Source organism: Lissotriton helveticus, chromosome 6 (assembly GCF_964261635.1).
Source record: "Lissotriton helveticus chromosome 6, aLisHel1.1, whole genome shotgun sequence".
Classification (NCBI taxonomy): Eukaryota; Metazoa; Chordata; class Amphibia; order Caudata; family Salamandridae; genus Lissotriton; species Lissotriton helveticus.
Genome location: NC_136067.1, coordinates 229,258,933 through 229,278,157, shown reverse-complemented (window position 1 = coordinate 229,278,157; position 19,225 = coordinate 229,258,933). Strand labels below are relative to the sequence as shown.

General features: G+C 46.6%; 1 protein-coding gene across 3 annotated transcripts in view; it reads left to right on the top strand.

The window, feature by feature from the left end:
• PLA2G7 (phospholipase A2 group VII) overlaps positions 1-19,225 on the top strand; it is a 324,365-nt gene that overhangs the window by 241,141 nt on the left and 63,999 nt on the right. For all 3 annotated transcript variants that reach the window (XM_078647671.1, XM_078647670.1, XM_078647672.1), the window contains exons 7-9: positions 4,854-4,967; positions 11,284-11,375; positions 11,482-11,652. In XM_078647671.1, coding sequence (XP_078503797.1) covers positions 4,854-4,967; positions 11,284-11,375; positions 11,482-11,652 — 377 coding nt within the window. The remainder of the gene's footprint in view (positions 1-4,853; positions 4,968-11,283; positions 11,376-11,481; positions 11,653-19,225) is intronic.

Here is a 19,225-nt window from a genome sequence, read left to right as displayed (position 1 = left end):
CTATGCAGCAGCTTCAAAATATCAATGTACTCCCCCTTCCAAATCTTCTCCTTCGTAGCCGCGGAAAGATGTGCCCCTAGCGGCTTGGTCAACCCCATGTACGGCAGCTTCCGCACCGGAATCACACAACTCTCCTTACTTCCCCCCGCCGCCTCCTTTCCGCCCGACGCCTTGTCGCCCGCCGCCTCGACCCCGCTTCCCGCGCTCGGTGCAGCCCCGCCCGACACCGCGCCCTCCGTACCGACCCCCGCGTCCTGTACATACCGTCCCCGCACCAGCCGCCACCCATCCTCCCCATCGCCCCCAGACCCCACTGACACCTGCACACAACGCCTCTTAGCGCTCCCCGCGCCGTCACCTGTCTTACCTGGCGTCAAGGTCGGCGTCCTTGCTGGATCCCGCCGCCTAACCAGTGGAGCCGAGGGGGCCGTCACTCTGGGAGCTTCCTGCCTTGCCGGCACCTGAAATACACTTCCAACACCGTTACCAGCCCCCCCATCCTCCCGAATCTCTCCCTCTTCCTCAGACTCACCATCCGCCGGCACCACACCACCCCGGCCCCCCAACTGGGGTTCCACCCGGCTCAAACCCGCTCTCTCACGACACACCCGCATTAAATCCATCAAGTCCACACTCCCCCTCCTATGCGCCACACTCGCAGGCAACTCAGAAATAGTCGTGTCCATCCTTACTCCCCCACCCCCGGCGGCCGTAGAGACCCATCGGGGAGGGGCCGGCGGAGACGCGTCTCGCCTCCATTCACCAAGTCCCTGAGCCAGGTCCCTCGCTGGAGCTCGGCCGTCCGCACCAAACAGAGCCGGCCCATCCACTCGGTGGGTGGGAGCCGCATGCTGCTCCCCCGAGCGCCTTACCAACAGCTCCTGCCAAGGAAAAAAGGTGGAGTCCAGCATGCCAGGGTAAAAACAACCCCCGTCGCCCCCCCACGCGCTGCCCCCTCCGCCAAACCCCCACCCCATCGCCGCACCCCTCCCCCATCCCGCCGAATGACCTCCGCGCCGCGACGGGACTCCCCCTCCTCCTAGCTCCCAACCCCCGTCCCCCGCCCATCCCCCCGGACCGCCCCACCCCCCGAAACCCCAACTCTGCCCCACCCCCCCTCCACGCCCCACTCCCGCAGCCTCCCCCCAGGCCACACCACTGCCCCCCGCACCCCCCCAAAACTCGCCACAAGCTCGCCCGGACCCCCAGCCCTGCTCCTGTCCCCCGCCTCAACCCCGCCCCTCCCACCTGCCCACCCCGACCCACCCCCCTCGCCAGTCGAGCCGCCGCCTCCCCTCACGCCTCCCAGCGCCTCCGACCCACCCTGCCCTCCAACCCGGCCCCTCTCCCCCCCCCCGGCCCCGCTGCCCCGGCGATCTCCGCCCCCTCGCCCCTGCCCCCCATCCTCCGCCGAGGACCCACTCCAGTCCAGCTCCGTGTCTTCCCCCCCCACCCCCCCATCCCTTCCTCTTCCACATCTGTCTCCTCAATGAGCAGCGGCGAAACCGCCCCCCCCAGCCCTACCTCCACCAGCTCCCCGTGCTCCCCACTGCCACTTGGACCCTCCCCCCCCGCGGGCCCCGCCGCACTCTCATCCCCCTGCCCCCCCCCTCCAGTGCCCCCGCCCTCCCCAGTCAAAACTATCCGGGCCCCACCCCCCTCCCCCACACCCCCCAGGCCACCCGGCCGTGTCTCCCTCACTGCCCCCACCTCTCCGCGTCCTCCCCCCACCTCCCCCTCCCCCCCTGTCACAAAAACTAAAGGCCTCTTCCGCCCCGCCTGCCGGGCCTTCCGCGCCCCCCCCTTCGCCTTGGCAGGAGCCTTTTCCGCCGCCCGGCCGCCCCCTTTTGCACCCCCGCCCCCCCTCCCACCCCGCTGCACTGCCCGCGATCTCGGCGGGTCGCACGCCGCCACAGCTGCCGCGGCGCCGATGGCAGCGCGCCGCGGCGGCCTCACCTTGAAGTCGGGCCGCATCAAGTCCATGCGGCCCGCTTCCTCCAAGTGCCGCAGCGCCTCCAACACACGCGGGTCCGTCGCCGCCATCGTTGTTGCAGCACGCCCCCTACCGCCGACACAAGTCACCGCTCCGCACACCGCCTGCTCGACCCACACGCCCACGCGTGACCAAACGGCTCGGAAAAACCGCGCACCGCCGCCACACAGTCCGCTGGGCCTCGACTCCCACGCAACAAATTTCCCTGCGACCTGGCTGCTGTGTCACCGCACCACAAACGTGCGCGGTGACACAAAATGGCCGGCTATATATTCCCCAGCCCGGAGGAAGCCCAAAAGGAGCCCAAGCCGCCCAACCAGCCCAAAAACGCTGCTACGGCGATACCCAAGTGCCAAGCTTCCCCCCTCCCCCCCCTCCCCTGGTGCCCCAAACTTCCCCGGGGGGGCGAGCCTCCCGTTGGTCGGCCACCCCCCCAAATCCCCATTGACCCTGCACAGCGCTATGCTGCCTTTTGGCTCCGTTTGTTCTCTAGAATTAGCACATAAATGCAAACACGTGGAAAACATTTTTCCATATGGAGCAATGGCGTCTTGATATCCTCAGACAACATAGTGAAGCCTAGTACCATTTTAGGTCCTAGATATATATATACTCTAGCCTATTTTGGAGTAAATATAGGTACTCGTTTAAGGTGTGAAATATGTTTTAGGATGTTTGCAAATACCCACCAAGTTCAAGCATTCGGTCTCCTTTAGTATTATGCATTTTTTTTGTAAGTTTAGGAGTTTATTTTGAAAAGTGCAAAAAAACATACATGATAAACAAAAAATCGCAAGTTTGTATAACTGTATTTGAAAGGGCGACTTAAGCAACGGTATGATTTTTGCTGATTGTTTATTATGTAATAAGGGGGGTACAGGAACTATAACAGAGGAAAAAAGGGGCAACAAGAGTAATCTAACTATAATCTAATAAAGAAATAAGAGAGCGTAGTACAATATAAAGTAAGGTGAGCAATTAGGAAGTAATGGCTGTAAAAATAGATATGAATAATTGTAAAGCAAATGTAGACAAATAATGTTAATGATACATTATATACGATCAGGGAAATCTATTCATTGGGGTTTGGAAACTTCTTCCACTAATGGGTGGTGATGAGTACATTTTTGGGCAGAAGCGTCTAAGAAAATAGTAATAGGTGACCACATGTTCTTTCTTGATAAGTAAGGATAAGGGGGAAATATAGGCACGATCCAGTTAAGACGCTATACCACCAAGCTTGGAAGGATAAGGTGTGGATTGTTTCCAATTTTTGGTGATTTGTTGGAACGCAATAGCAATTAGTAAGTCTATAATGTCTGTATTATAGGTAAGAGTTTGCCACTGGTCAGAGTGAGCCCAGAAATGTTTTAAGGGGAATTGAGTGTGAAAAATAATATTGATTTGAGACCATATTTTCAACCAAAATTGATGAGTATAGGGACAGGAAAATAACACATGAAATAAATCTGCATAGGACATATTACAGGACCAACAGTTTGGGGTAATTGTAGGTACAAATTTATGTAGGGATGTTGGAGTAAACATGAGTCGATTATATAAAAAGAAAAGTTTGCGTAGTACTAGCCGATCTCGAAGTTTTACGAATTTTGTGCCATAATTTATCCCAAAATAGAATGGACCATGAAGTAGGAAAGTCATGTTCCCATTGTAAGTCCACGTTGGATGTATTTCTATATTCAGGAGTTTGGTAGGGAATTTATAAATAGAAGAAGCGCTTGGGTGTGCACTTCATATGGGAAGAATATTACCAGGAGACGATGGAGCAGGGGGTGTCAGAGATTGAGAAGATAAAAACAAAAGGATAGAATGAATCATGGTTTGGAAATTTGTAGAGTATGAGTTCGAAAGACCATAAAGTGTTTGTGCTTCAGGAAAAGTGAGAAAAGTCTCATCTGAGTAAAGCGGATAAACCCAAAGCAGACCCTTATCTCACCAAGACTTCCAGAAAATAGGTTTATTAATAACTGTTATAAGGCGATTATGTCAAATTGAGGAGTTGAGAAAGCGGTCAACATCAGAAAGATGTGAAATAATTATTGATTGAAATAATTTAAGAGAGGTGCGATGTATAGGTGAAGATACAAAGCATGTTTTAGATGAGGACCTCGCAGACGCATTGCAGATAAGGTGGGCTGCTGCGTTTTGACCCACCTGTAGTTTAGTCACCAAGGATTCATTAATAGAAGCAAGTAAAGCATTGCCATAATCCACGCGACTCGCCACTAAGGAGTGGACTCTTCACCAGTGTAATGCACTCATATCAATACCCGTATCCCGGTAAGTCCTCACTGTGCCACTAAATGCCTGCTAGTATTGCCTACCTGTAAACTTATTGGGTAGATAACCTTTCGTTTGGCCTCTTTGATTAAACTATACCTTAGATGTGAGATTTGGTTGCCATGGTAAAAAACGCAGCAAAAAAGAAATACATGTCTAGCGATTTTAGCAAATGTTCCCTTAAAACGTCACAGTCAACTAATTTGTGCGTGCAGTATTGCAAATCGTTTTAGTGTCTGGACACTTGGGAATGTAATCTACTTTGTTATAGGAAACTGGTCCTATCATGCTCCTATGTAGGTGATAGTTTGTATGGGAACATTAAGGTAACATTCTTTGCTCATGAAGGTTAAAAACACCCGTGTTATAAGTGCAGTTTATTGATTAGCTATCTACAACAATAAAGCCATTTTTAGACATAATATAGTTATGAACATTTTTAAACTGTAGAAGATAATTTTCTACTGGGGTCAATTTGCAGCAACGATGGCATGAAAAAATGTAACAAAGTTGTTGAGGTACATCAAGTTTTTCATTAAACTTTCCGTCATCCTTTTAGGTTTTGCAAAGAGGAGAAGAATGCATCAAAGCACTGAATATCATACTTGACATTAATGCTGGAAAGCAAGTGACAAATGCATTGCATCTAAACTTTGACTGGAATACGATACAGGTGAGAAGTCAGAAATCATAGTCCATATTGGTTCCATCTAAATAATACTGTTCATGAGAGGATTCGGTAAGAGGATGTGGCTTAACGACTAGAGCGGCCGAATTTGAAGCAGGGGAACCAGGTTCGAGCCTGGGAGGAGGCTCAAGCATCCTATGATTCTGGGCAAATTACTTAATCTCCCTATGCCTTAAAAAAAAAGTATGTGTCCGTCTGTAATGCAACTGTTGCTCATGTTCACGCTCAATAAAACTGCTTTTTTTTTTTTAAATTAGGCGCCTCTAAGCCTATCAAGTATAGGAAAGTCTGTTTGGAGATAGTTATGCAGCCTTAGTGTTGGCTCTGGGTTAGCCAGAACTCCACAAGCAACAATAGATAACTTCAATGTCTAATTGACCGAGACGGCACCCATACCTCCAGGCCTGAGTACATCAGGCTTGACGCAGAACAGTGAAAAGGGTCAACATATTCCTCTCCTGCTGATTTATTAATCCAGATAATATCAAACAATTTTTTATAATTACATAATGAAGAATAGTGTACATTTCTCGGAAACATGCAGTCAATATCTGAAAGAGACACATTAGTGATAGATTCCTTACCGTAGAATATCCCCAGGCGTCAGACTGGATCCGGTAAATTTTGCGTAGCAATACCCCTGCGCGCCGGCAGGCGTCGACCGAGGCTCCGCGTCCGTCGTCGTCGCTGTTAGCGCCGGAATGACGTCGTCGGAGTACTTAGACGCTGCCCATGCGCGCTGACGTCAGTTCTTCATTTTTCCGCGCCAGCTAGCGCAGATCCGGAGAAGCTCTACCCCTTAGTCATTTTTTGACTAAACTTTTTTGATCTTTTGATCATTTCTCTACTCGAGTCTTAGACTCCGACGGTGCCGGTAGGGATGCCCAGGTTTAAACCTTTTTCCAAGTGCGACTGACTGATGTCGGTTACCGACCCTCATCGCCAGTGCCTCAAGTGTTTAGGCCTCGACCACGACGACCGCACCTGCTCCGACTGCCAGGCCCAGACGTCTAAAGCTAGGCGGGAGCAGTCCCGCAAACGACTTGAGCTCAGGCAGTCGGCCCCGTGCCGCTCCAGGTCCCAGTCCCACAGGAGGTCGAGGGACCGGTCGCGGGGTCGGAGTCCTCGCAGCTCCGGGACTGGACATCGGTCGTCAGGATCCAAGCCCTCGGGTTAGAGGCATGAGAGGTTGGAGAGACGTCATCGTTCCTCTGACCCACCCCGACGCTCGCGCGATGCGGGGGTTCGAGTGACACCACCCACGCGGACTCGCGGACGTCGCCGCCTGCCCCACCCCTTCGGGTCCCTGGGCATGATGCGACTCGAGAGGAGGTCGAGCGGTACCTCATGGCCATGAGGTCCCTCCCTCCTCAGCCGGGTTCCGTGGCGCCTCCGGACCCGGCTGGAGGGCCTAGCGGGTCGGGTGTTTAGTCTCCGACGCAGTCGGGTGCTTCGGCCCCGCCCCCGCTGGCGACTTCGGTCCCGACGCTGCAGGCCCTCACTGGATCTGCTTCACTTAATCACTTTATGGTCCTGAGGAAAGCCGACTGACCAACAGGCAGATAAGGCTGAAACATGTCGACCACTTTTAACCTCACAAGTTTAGTGCGCTAGAATTCCTAAATAATTCCATAGCGACACGCCTTAATCTTCTACCCAAATCCAGAAATATTAAAGTTGAACCTCTGGCTGTCCGGGTATTTTAGAACACCTTTATAGCACTATTTCACCTATTCACCATCACTACTGTTTTAACCAATGGTATAACCTCCTGGCGGAGGGTCCAAACAAAAACTGACCCAAGGATTACGCACGGACACGTGTTACAAGAAGCGGGGACACATCATATACCGCTACACGACTCTGAAAAAACACGTGTATGAGGGTCTTTTATTTGGGAGACACCTACCGATCCACCTGCAGACCTTGGTTATGCAGGACCAGTGATCCTTTCCACATTGATTTATCACTATCAAGGGGTACCTTTCTGCCCTTTCGGCCTTCTTAATGCTACCTGATCAGCCTTCCTTGTTCAAGTCCCCAATTGTAAATAGGTTTTTGAAGGGCATCGCACACGTTTCCTCCTGTTCCTTTTGTGATGCCCCAGTGGGACTTGAACCTTGTGCTTACTTACCTAATGTGTGCTCCCTTTGAGCCGCTCCATAACTGTCCTCTCCGTCTTCTTACTTTGAAGACCGCTTTCCTGGTTGCCATCACCTCTGCCAGGAGAGTGAGTGAGCTCCAGACTCTTTCTTCTACACCACCTTTCCTCTCTGTCCATCCGGACAAGGTTTTATTGCGGACGAGACCCTCTTTCCTGCCCAAGGTTGTCACGGCCTTCCACATCGGGCAGTCCATTACCTTGCCCACCTTCTTTCCGCCTCCGCATCCCTCGAAAGCGGAAGAGAGGCTCCACCGTCTGGACCCAAAACGTGCGCTCTCTTACTATCTGGATCGCACACGCCAGTTCCGGGTGTATGACTAACTCTTTGTTGGTTACGTGGGCGCTAAGAAGGGAAAGGCGGTGCACAAGAGGACCATCTCTCGGTGGATCATCTTGTGTATCCAGGCGTGTTACTCCTTGGCTAAGAAGGAGCCCCCTGTTGGACTGGGTGCTCATTCCACTCGAGCCACGGCGACTACCACTGCCCTGGGCCGAGGAGTGCCCTTGCAGGACATTTGCCAGGCAGCTACGTGGGCCTCGCTGCACACGTTTGCAAGACACTATTGCCTGGACAGCCAAGTCCGGAGGGATGGCTTCTTTGGCCGTTCCGTCCTCCAGGACTTTCTGGTGTGATTATTGGTTCGCAGACCCACCACCGGGGTTGGTATTGCTGGGGTATCTATTCTAAGGTAAGGAATCTATCACTAACGTGTCTCTTTCAGATGCACAAGTTACTACTTGTGTAACGATATATCTGTAAGAGACATTAGTGATAGATTCCTTACCGACCCACCCATCCTCCCCGTTCTGCGAACCGATATCTAGGGTTAAGATCATCCCCTTTCAGGGCCCTAGTTTTATGGCACCAGTGTTGGTTCTATCATGGCTCTGCGTATCTGGCGCGGAAAAGCTGTGTATCAGAACTGACGTCCGCGTGCATGGGCGGCGTCTAAGTACTCCGACGTCATTCCGGCGCTAACGACGCCGACGACTGATTCGGAGCCGCGGACGACGCCTGCTGGACGCAGGGGTATTGCTACGCAAAATTTTCTGGATCCAGTCTGACGCCTGCGGATATTCTAAGGTAAGGAATCTATCGCTAACTAATGTCTCTTACAGATATATCATTACACAAGTAGTAACCTGTGCAACAAGGTTAAACTCTGGTCATCTGTGATTGACATTTCAAAACACAAAACAAACTATTTGGCCAGAAACATGAAAACACAGTGTGGGTCCTTCAAACAGAGCACAGTTTTTATTTTGATAAGCAGTGCTTAATTTTTAAACAAATAAATGCCAGGGCCGTCATCAAGAGGCCATTGCAGCTTGCACCACACATTGCCCCTGACAACGCTGCCAATGACCGTCCTAACACAACCATTAACAGTTGCCCTCCTACGAGTCTGACATTCCTGACTATTCCAGGCAACCAAAGCTATAAGAATGTCTTGGGTGGCAGGTATTAGTCATTTTTAGTATATATTGAATAGTTATGCTCATCTCTAAATTAGACAGACATCGCCACCACATGGCAGACTGTCCGATGTGGTGGTGTTGACAATCTGCTGGTGCCAAGCACCAGAAACCACCGGCGCAAATTAAGCACTGCTGATAAGGATAGAGGCTGAACACACATGACTTTCCTCAATTTCCTCATCAGCTAAGTTGCTACAACTGCTAGCCACTTAGTGCACTTATTGTCTTGGTGTGAAGGTAGATATTTCCTTTTATGCTTACGGTCTTATATAGTGTGAGAATGTCACTAGGGCATTATGGGGCTGCACAGGTGGGGGACAGTTACAAGAGTAAAGTAATAAAATGCCATATATACATTACATGGGTTCATAGCAGAGAATGCAAAATGTCACCTACTTAAAATTCAGTGAGGAGGAAAGACAAAATAGAACATACATGCGTGAGAGGAATGAGCAAGGGCAGAACCACATAGTCTGGCCACATATTTATAGTCCTAAAATACCCTGGCTTCCCTCGTGAAGCTATGATAAAATCCAAACTGGTATGAATCACATTCAAGGCCACGCACAATCTTTACCTGGAAAACTTCTAAACCGCTCTAAACGTTTCGAGAGGAAGCAAGATCATAAGTGGCAAGCTAAGACTGGAAGCAAAACTATTTAAATCTGTTAAAGCACACCATCGTTCTGGAGCATCCCCAGTGCCTAATTTGACCCGGTGGTTGCAGGCGGGGCCTACTGCCACAAATTTTTATGGACCAGCACTTTTATGTTTTCTCATCAGACATTTCCAGAGAGTAGGGGAGAGAAAAAAACACAGAGTAAAGTCGGAGGAAGAAAAAGAAGAAAAACCCATCACAAAGGGAGAAAGTGGGAGCCCACCAGAGTGAAATAAAGGGAGACGGAGTGTTTGGCAGTCAATTAAAGAGGCCTGAGGTGAATTCCCGATACTACACCTTGGTATTTAGCATGCAGTGCAGGGCACAGGCATCTTTGCTGAGCTTTGGGCACCAGCACTACTTCTTGTACAAATGAACCACTCAACGCCATCCATATAAAACTCGCTTCCTGTTGATATAAGATGTGCTAAGGATTATCTTCAATTTCTCAAAGGACGAAAAACTAAATTGATTAAAATATCTATCTAGAATGCCCTCCTTAGCTCTCCTCCTGTTTTCCGCAATCTCTAAACAACCTCTCTCCCTCATCTGAGTGTATATTCATGGTTATAAGTAAATTTTCGTCCTAGCATGGAGACTCAACTAATCACAATATCTCACTCTCCTTGTTCTTAAAACCTTCCCGCTTCACTTATCCTCCAACCCATCTCCTCTCCCTTCAACTACTACAGCGTCTCCAACGACTGCAATTTACATGCCCCATTCTCCCTCCTTACTCTTAAACTTAGTTCTATAAGGGATTTGCAACTGATATTCTCTTGTATTTATTTGTAGACAAATGTTTGCTACATGTTTTGCTGAAGAGGTTACCTTGCGATTCCAAGATTTTTGTATTGTAGAGTAGTCAGAAAATTTGGTAGAGTGGTGCTCTATAAAATGTCAATAATTAAAAGGGCAGACTCCTGGAAAGCGAGTGCATGATGGATTACATTAGAAGTGAGTTCTTAATACAGGTAAGCAAGACATCCGAGAGGTAGAGCGAAAAACCAGTGAGTGAGGATTAAGATTCCAGAAAGCAAATCATTGTCCTAAGATAAAAGGGCTAGATCAAGATGGCCTAAAGGACATGTAAAAGAGGTGAACAAGCAGAAACAAGGTTACAACAGGAAGAGAGTACAGAGTAACTTTAAAATGAGTCGATAGATGAAGGCGATGATCAGAAAAGTAGTTAGGTGGAACTGGATTGGAAATGTCTTTGGGGCAGAATGAGGGTAAGGCCTCTATTTAAAGTTTGGAAGAGCGGGAACACCACCATATGTTGGTGCTACTCCCCACCAAATTTGCAGTTCTCTATACCTCATTTAGTATTAGCAGTTTCCGTAGGCAGTTTCGCTCTGCCATCGAAAACCTTCCCCTGGCGCGCCATCTACTACAGCGACAATCGGTCACATTAATGATCACCCCGCCATATTTAGGGTGGGTCAACATCATTGGGTTCACAACAATGCAAAGTATAGGAACAGAAGACCAACAGGGAAACACACCATGTCTTCGAAGCAAAAGGAGAGAGCTCCCTGTGCATCAGGTATTATTTTTCACAAACTCCTGCTTTGGAAGTATGTGAAAAACAAAATACCAAGCGGGCCAAAAAACAACCCACGGCGGACTGCTGGCATTCATCTGAGCTTTTAAGTTCATTCCCTGCATCGGTGGATGAACTGAGGGTCAGAGATTTCCCCCCCAGACCGGAAGGATATCTGTCTATTTTGGACCCGAATTATCCTGTTTATAAACATTAGGTGACGTGGGCACTTTAAATGTCGTTAATATACTTTACAATGTATCACTTTATGCACTTAATGAAGGACCCGCTACATCTTAAGTCACTTATTCCTAAATGTAATGCTGGGCGTCCAATTCATGTGTTGATGTCTGTGATAATCAAATCTTAGACTGTGCAATGCTGTGCAACATGCCCTTCTGTTGTTCGGAAAAGTCACTAAAAGTTCGCTGAATAACTTCTTGTCTCCTTTTTTCAGGGCTGTATTGACGTCAATAGGATAGCCACAGTGGGTCATTCATTTGGCGCTGCTACAGTTGTTCAGTGTCTTGCCCAAGATGCCAGATTCAGGTTGGTTTGAAATGTCAAATGCAAAAACGGGGTGAAGGGGAGAATTATGTATAAAAAATTGTGTGATGATGACCTAGCTTAACATTGCAAAAGTCATGTTTTCCAGGTGTGGGATAGCCCTAGATGTCTGGATGTTTCCGCTGGGCGAGGAGGTGTATTCCGCGGTCCATCAGCCACTCTTCTTTATAAATTCTGAACGATTCCACTGGACTCGGAATATTCTACAAATAAAAAAATTGGACTCTGCTACAGTGGACAGAAGAATGATCACTATCAAGTAAGTGTGTTTTGCTGTAGTGTATCGAACATATGTTTTAAAACTTTGTTTAACTTTAACCATACAAATATGAGGATCAATGCCCCAAGCCACCCAAACATTTGCACATACAAGAAGGTAATTTGCGACTAAGAATCACAAATACAGAATCAAGATCTGCAGAATGCTTTGGAGTGCAAATTAAACTTTGCATTGAGAATTGCCGTAATAGTATGTTTAGAATAAGGGAAAAGAGCATGGCGGTTAATGACAGAGCAATGTCATAAATTCGCGGCGATTAATCTAGATGTAAAGACGGAATCCATCATTCACAAACATGACTTCAGGGGTATTATTTAGTATATTGTACATATTGAAATGAATATTTATTCACAGCCCACTTAAATACATTGTACAAGAGTGAAGCACATCACTTGTGGCTATAATTTGTAAGGGTGTATATATGCTTTATTACCTGTATGCATCAGATTTATTCATTCTGATGGGTTTATCGTTCTTTTACAGTGTTGACCTTCTGGAATTTAATATTTTGTGTCTCGCAACCGGAGTACTGTAATGTAGGCAATGAATACGCTATCACGCCTCAACCCTCTAACCTAATGGTGAAGGCCATCACCAAACCGTTCAACCTACTTAAGGAATCTGGGGGGTTATTATGGAGTCACTCTCCTCTACTGAAAAGTGAATCCATTTATCAAAGTATCTTTCTTTATAAGCAGCAATAGGTATTTTGTTCGAAGTAGGTGTGTTTGATATGTACTGGTTCGTTCATTTTACATACTGCATCCCCTTATGATGAACTTTCCCCGAACTAGGTTTCCCTGAAAGGGTACAAACCATGATTGTCCTAACACTTTTCTGTTTAGACAGTGCCAAGGTATATACACTGCAGACTCCAAAACACAGCTACCACGTTGTGCAGTTAGACTACAGAAAACGTTTAAATAATTTAAAAAAAAATCTGCAGTGCAAATATAGCTGTCCAATACATTGGACCATTCTTCCTTAATCAAAAACTCTTGACCGAACTACCACCAAAAAGGTCACTTAACTTTTGATTGGGCCCACTGTTGACATTTCCTCTCTTAAAAAAGTCAATTAAGATATGTAATCTCAATCTTGCAAAAAAAAGACTTCCATCCTGAATTCCTGGAGAGCATTAAAAACCAGACTCTTTTTATTCTCATTACTCCGAATGGCTATTTTCACACATCTGTTGCACGTTGGTGGTGACCCCATCCTCCTGGGGACACTACAAGCCGAAAACGAGCAGTTGCTGCCAAGGAATGCAACCGGACCATGGGGAGCATGCAAATCGTAACAGCGGCTTCTCCACTGATCTGGGGAGAGCTGCCGTACCTTTCCTTTTGCTCTCGATTCCTGGGTGGGCAGTCTTGCACCACAGCTTCTCCTAGGGTGCCTGGTCCCACCTGGGCACTCCACGTGCACTTTGCCCGTGGGAGAGTAGCTCGGGGAGCTTACACCCGGCTGCTCTCAATGGCTCCCTGCCCAGCCAGCTCCCATGTGAGCTGCAGCGGGAACCTTCCTGTTTCTTCTGATCTGCCTGCTCTTGTGGGCAGACATGTGTAGCGCAGACGGCCAGCGGACGCATGGGGAGTGCAGTGGTGCTCGCCCCTCTTCTCCGGGGGCCCAGGGATGAGGTCCTGGGCCACCACCAACTTCAAAGGCGCCCGATAGTGCTCTCTGACTTCATCTTCGCTGGGGCCCAGGTGTGGGGTATTGGGCCCCTGCCAACTTTGCAGGAATCGCGACTGTGTTCCCAGGCTTTGCTTTGGGGTCAGACCCAAGATAGGGGTCCTGGGCCCCTGGGCTGCTTCACAGGGAGCACAACAACAAATTTGTCTTTTTCTAGGGGGTCAGCCCCCAGGATCCTCCCCTCCCTGGGTGCACATCAGCAACTGGCGGCGAAACCCCACTCGCTTTTTTGTCAGTTCTGTAGAGGTCAATGGTCGCCCAACTTCAGGAAAGGAGATCTGTGGCCTTGTTGGCTGATTTTGATTATCACGTTCTCCTTCTGCTCCTGGTGGTGGGCTCTAGCTACCCAGGGCACTTTCTTCAGGCCTCCTGATGAAGGTTGCAGGGAGCTGGCTTCCTGTGCCAGCCTTTCACCTTGCTCTCCTTCTGGCTTTCGCTTCTCCCTGTGTAGAAGCCCAGCTCCTCCCCCACTGGTTCTGGCGTCACTCCGAGACAGAGGTCAGAGTCAGTCAGAGGGCTCCTCCTCCTAATTGTCCATGGTGTCATGCTCCAGTCCCAGTCTTCCACAGCAAAAGCACATCCCCTCGGTGCAAGACCTTTTAAGGGAGGGGGGGGGCAGAGGTCCCCGCTGGAATGCACCTCTGCCGTATCCTGTGGTGCAACATCACCCCTCTTTCAACCTTCCAACAGTCTTGGGGGATACTTCAAAATGGCGTCACCCAGAAGTCACTTGCCACATGTGCTCTGAGGGACTCTGCTTCCCCCCCCCCCTCGCTGACATCACGGTCAGGGCCTCCCCCTAGCAATTCTTCAAAGGAGCCCCCGTCTGGGGCAGGCCTGGTGCCTGGCACCACCTGGCAGGTGGCTGATTAATGTACAGCAACTTTGCCCAGCCTCTCCCTCTGGGAGAGTTGACCTAAGCACTGCTGAATGCATGCTTTGAAGGGCTAAGCCTCTGATCCTGCAGCTAGGGGGGAAAAGGTAATTAATTCAGCCCGGCAGGGTCACACCAGGCGGGCTCTGGTTCTGAGCTGAGTCAGAGGAAAATGACATTTCTGGATAACCCATAAGCAGTTCAGATATGCTTTAGGACAGGGAAGAATTGTTTTTCTCACACAGTTTACAGTGCACTTTGGTGCGTCTCTGGAGGCTGTGGGCCCCAGATATCATGCATTTACTGTGGGTGGGTCTCAGGTTCTGAGGCTCTTCCACAGTGAAAGGTCAAAAAGTAGGTGAAAAATCCGGGCAGGTCATATAGTTAGAACCACCTTCTCACATACAGACTCTATTGTCCTGTATTGTACAAAGCCGTTCCCACATAAAGTGCTCTACCACATACAGGTTAATTTTCCCGGTATAAAATTGTAAATGAATATACAAGAAATCACCATCTGTCTAGCAAACATATTGGCCAGTAGTGGTACGTTTTTTATGAATGGGATTTACAAACGGCCTCTGTTTATCTTTCTGATCTGTTTAAAACACGTCCTGCACACTTCTAAACTGATACTGCTTAACGGTGTAAATTAAACTAAGATAATACTGTGTTCCTGCACTTGCACATTCAAAGTAATTTACAGGAAACTATAAGTTGTATCCCCTGAAAATTCTTGAGTGCATTCTCTCTAATCACAGTAACCATCAAGAGAAATCCCATTAAATTCTAGTCTACAATTGTTCGCACTTGCCTATATAGATTGCAGTGCTAAATCTTTAAAGTTCTCTAGAAGCCGTACTGCCACAATTCAGAAATAATCTTCTGCCTGTGGACAGTTATTTGGAAGACATGTTGAGCAGCAGATTCTTTCCTAGTGTGAATATGTATATGTATATATATATGTATATGTATATGTATGTATATATATATATATTTTCACTGAAAAAACCATAGGTTTCACACATGTTATAGTTAGCTGGATGTTTCACTCATACAAAACCATTGAAATTCCCCCGTTATAGTTAGTTAAGCTAACTATAACTCGCACGCCCGCAATGCACTGCTGATGACGTCACATATTAAATCACTCATGACATGGTCAGTGACATCACTCATGACATCTCAAATGACATCACTCATGACATCACTGATGACGTCATCCTTGTGAAAGAGTGGCAGACCTCCGCTCACCCTAATATAACCTTTGATAAACAGATTGAAAAATAGAAACTAAAATTTTCAAAACAATGGAGATACCTACATCAGTTAGAAGAACCTATTCAGTAATTCCAAAATCTACATACATATCAACTCATTCACCAACAGTTCTATATAGTCACTCATCCATGTAGTCACTCATTATATGTACTCATTATATGCACACCTATTCAATGCACTGCTGATGACGTCACGTATTACATCACTCATGACACGGTCAGTGACATCACTCATGACATCTCAAATGACTCACTGGATGAAGTCGTCAGTGATATGTGTCTTTCTAAAAAATAAATAAATATTTTTTATATATTTATATCTAAAGGTTGATGGAAGAATAAATGGGTAAATAAGTGTCTAAAGGATGTTTTGGTTTGTAGAATTGATTGTATAACTGACTAAGTGTATCTTAGTGAATACATGTAGTAGCGAATAATGTTTAAATATTTAAATATCTCTATCACTGTCTCACTGTGTGTATAACTGGCTGCATCGGATGGTGAGTAGCTACATGAGTATGTATATGGGGTATTAGTTGTTTTTTGAGTATAAGTATGACTGTCTGTATGGTTCGCTGTGGGATATTACTTAGTGCATAGATGCATGAATAAGTGACTCACTGTATGTGTTTTGAAGACAGCATGTGTGCAGGAATGTATGGGTGGATGAGTGTGTATGTGTGTGAAAGTGAGTGAATGACTGTCTCAATAGTGTCTTTATGAGTAAGTACATATGTTTTAAACTAGTATATGTGAGCATTGATGTATATAAGTGAGTATATACAAGAGTGAAAGATTGGAAGAGTTGCTATATAAATAAGTATGTATTTCTAGAAGTGATTGTTTAAGAGTAAGTATGTGTAGGTTTATGTAGAAGTAAGTGTAGTGGTGTATGTATAGCTGTATATGGAAGTAAATGGATGTTAGTTTTTTTACATGTGTGAGTATGTGTGTGAGCAACCCTATGGATGACTATTAGTGTGTAACAATATGTATAGGTGTATGAGTACATATGAGTGACTACATGGATGAGTGACTATATAGAACTGTTGGTGAATGAGTTGATATGTATGTAGATTTTGGAATTACTGAATAGGTTCTTCTAACTGATATAGGTCAATCTGTTTATCAAAGGTTATAGTAGGGTGAGCGGAGGTCTGCCACTCTTTCACAAGGATGATGTCATCAGTGATGTCATTTGAGATGTCATGAGTGATGTCACTGACCATGTCATGAGTGATGTAATATGTGACGTCATCAGCAGTGCATTGCGGGCGTGCGAGTTATAGTTAGCTGAACTAACTATAACGGGGGAATTTCAATGGTTTTGTATGAGTGAAACATCCAGCTAACTATAACATGTGTGAAACCTATGGTTTTTTCACTGAATTTCTAAGGTTTTTTAAATGCTAATTCCTAACGATAACGTGGCTAAAGCCTATGTTTTTTTCAGTGAATTTGCAAGGTTTTTAAATACTAATTCCTAACTATAACGTGCCTAAAACCTAAGGTTTTTTTTTGCACACTTCCGTCCTTTCTTGCGTCCTTACTACCGCACACTGTGTACTTTATGCACTAGCTTGCTTCCTTAGATGTGGTACTCGTTTCTCTTGCTCCCACTGCGGAATCCAACACCCTATCTGTGTAATGAGCTGGAAATTCAAAGATTCTCTTCACTGACAAGGCAGCGGGTAGTTTGCGTGTCTCCAGCCTTTCTTATTTTTCACCTTTTTCATCTTTCACTCAATCAACACATCATCCACACATACACACAACTACTTGCTGCATACCTTAGCTGTGATTATCGATTCTTCTATTTCATATTCCTATTCAGTGCAGGCCTTTATCGAGCATTTTTATTGTAACACGTACCCCAGCCGAAGGCATTGTAAATTTGCACACTTGCTCCCTTTCTTGGCTGGGGTTATCAATTATTCTTCAATTTCATATTCTGATTCAAATTCAAGGCCCTTTATCACGCCTTTTTGTTGTAACTACTGTTGCAGGAATTCTGCTCCTACACAGAACTGTGCATAAAGACTTAGGACCTCAATGAATTAGTGTACTAAAACCCACCTTAGTACCCAAACCCCCTACCAGACTAGCAATCAGTGACTCATTCGTTCTTCGTCCTATAGTAAAAACACCAATGACTAGTCAACCCAGAACATGCGAGTTACCTTACCTCAAGTAAGGTGGATAAAAAGAGCACCTTTTCATTATAGTCTTACAGCAGTCCAAAACAAGGAGTAAAATACACGTGTAAGTTTGAAATGTTTATTTCGAACACCGTAATCTCATGCACACTACCTTAGATAATACAACCAAACATATTATCAGAAACAAGGTTGTCAGCATTGTTACTATTCCATAAAATACAAAGGGAGAAAGGATCTTATGTTGCTAACGGGAAACAGGTTTAAAATATACCTACATTTCACCCTCCCTACCTACCAGGTTAGTTTATAACTACAGAAGGTCTCATTGGATTACATGGACGGCCCCATACCTCTGGTACTCAGCAGTAGTGGATCACATTGGTATCCTGACAGTTTGTGCAGAACTCAATGTTCTCCAACTGTGTCTAATTATGCCTCCACAATACATTATTAAATGCGCCAATATCCGATGTGGCCACAGCTGCATATGTGTTATAGGTCGAACGTGCGAGGAGCATTCCGAATAACACACAGTATCCAAGATAACCTTGATGTTCCATACTCTCACTATACACACTAAACTAGCGAGGCAGTCTAGAAATGTAGCATAACAAATTATTCTCATGTGAAACCAAATACTCAGCCTTCTCTAAACAATATCACAAGTGCGTGTCGTGTGCAAAGCAGAGCAGGAAAGCAAAAATGGCGTTTAACCTTCTAATGAACCCATGCTAACTTAACACTGTGTAAGTGCAAGGCTCAGCCCACGACACCTTCCCTCAATAGAACCACGTGATATAAACGTGGGCGAATTAGGAACGCAGAGTCCAAGCCTGAAAAGCAGAGTCAAGTTCAAATTTGCATAAAAAATGATTCGCTGTTTGATAGAAAACAGTAACTAAATATTAAATAATAGGTAGAAAAATCAGAGTCTTAATCCAACAGCCTATAAGCACAGTATGTAGCAACAGCCTCCAAGAGGAAGTCATTGTTCTCATCTGAAAACATTTCAGCCAGCCAATTCAATAGTGAGAATGAACATACATGTTCCTTAACGACCGGAGCTTCTATCACCATCGGAGGAAAACTCGGGTCATCAATGTAACTGCGTGCCAAGAAGTCATGCGCCGCTGCAAAAACATTCCAACGTCCCATTACTCCATGTATCGCTGCTAAGGCCATAATCCTGCTGCCAGAACAGAGCAAGTCATGAACCACTAAGGGACTCATCAGCTGGTCATAATCCGCGTTGGGAGACACCGTACTGCAGAGACACAAAACCAGGGCCCAGTCGAAATCGCAGCTCAGGCAATGGAAGACCGGTTGAACGTATGTGAAAAAGGAAAATCAAAACGATAATCCATAAGCTGCACTCAATGTTGCCAGAGGCAGCGCTCCGTAATAACTAAGCATTCGGTTGCGGAGCAGCAACCGCCAGGACATATTGTCGTGTGCTGCAGGATGTGCAACCATATTGAAGTAAACCAATTAATAAAAGCACACCGGCAACTAATGCGAGTATTAAGCGGAATTCACCAAAGATG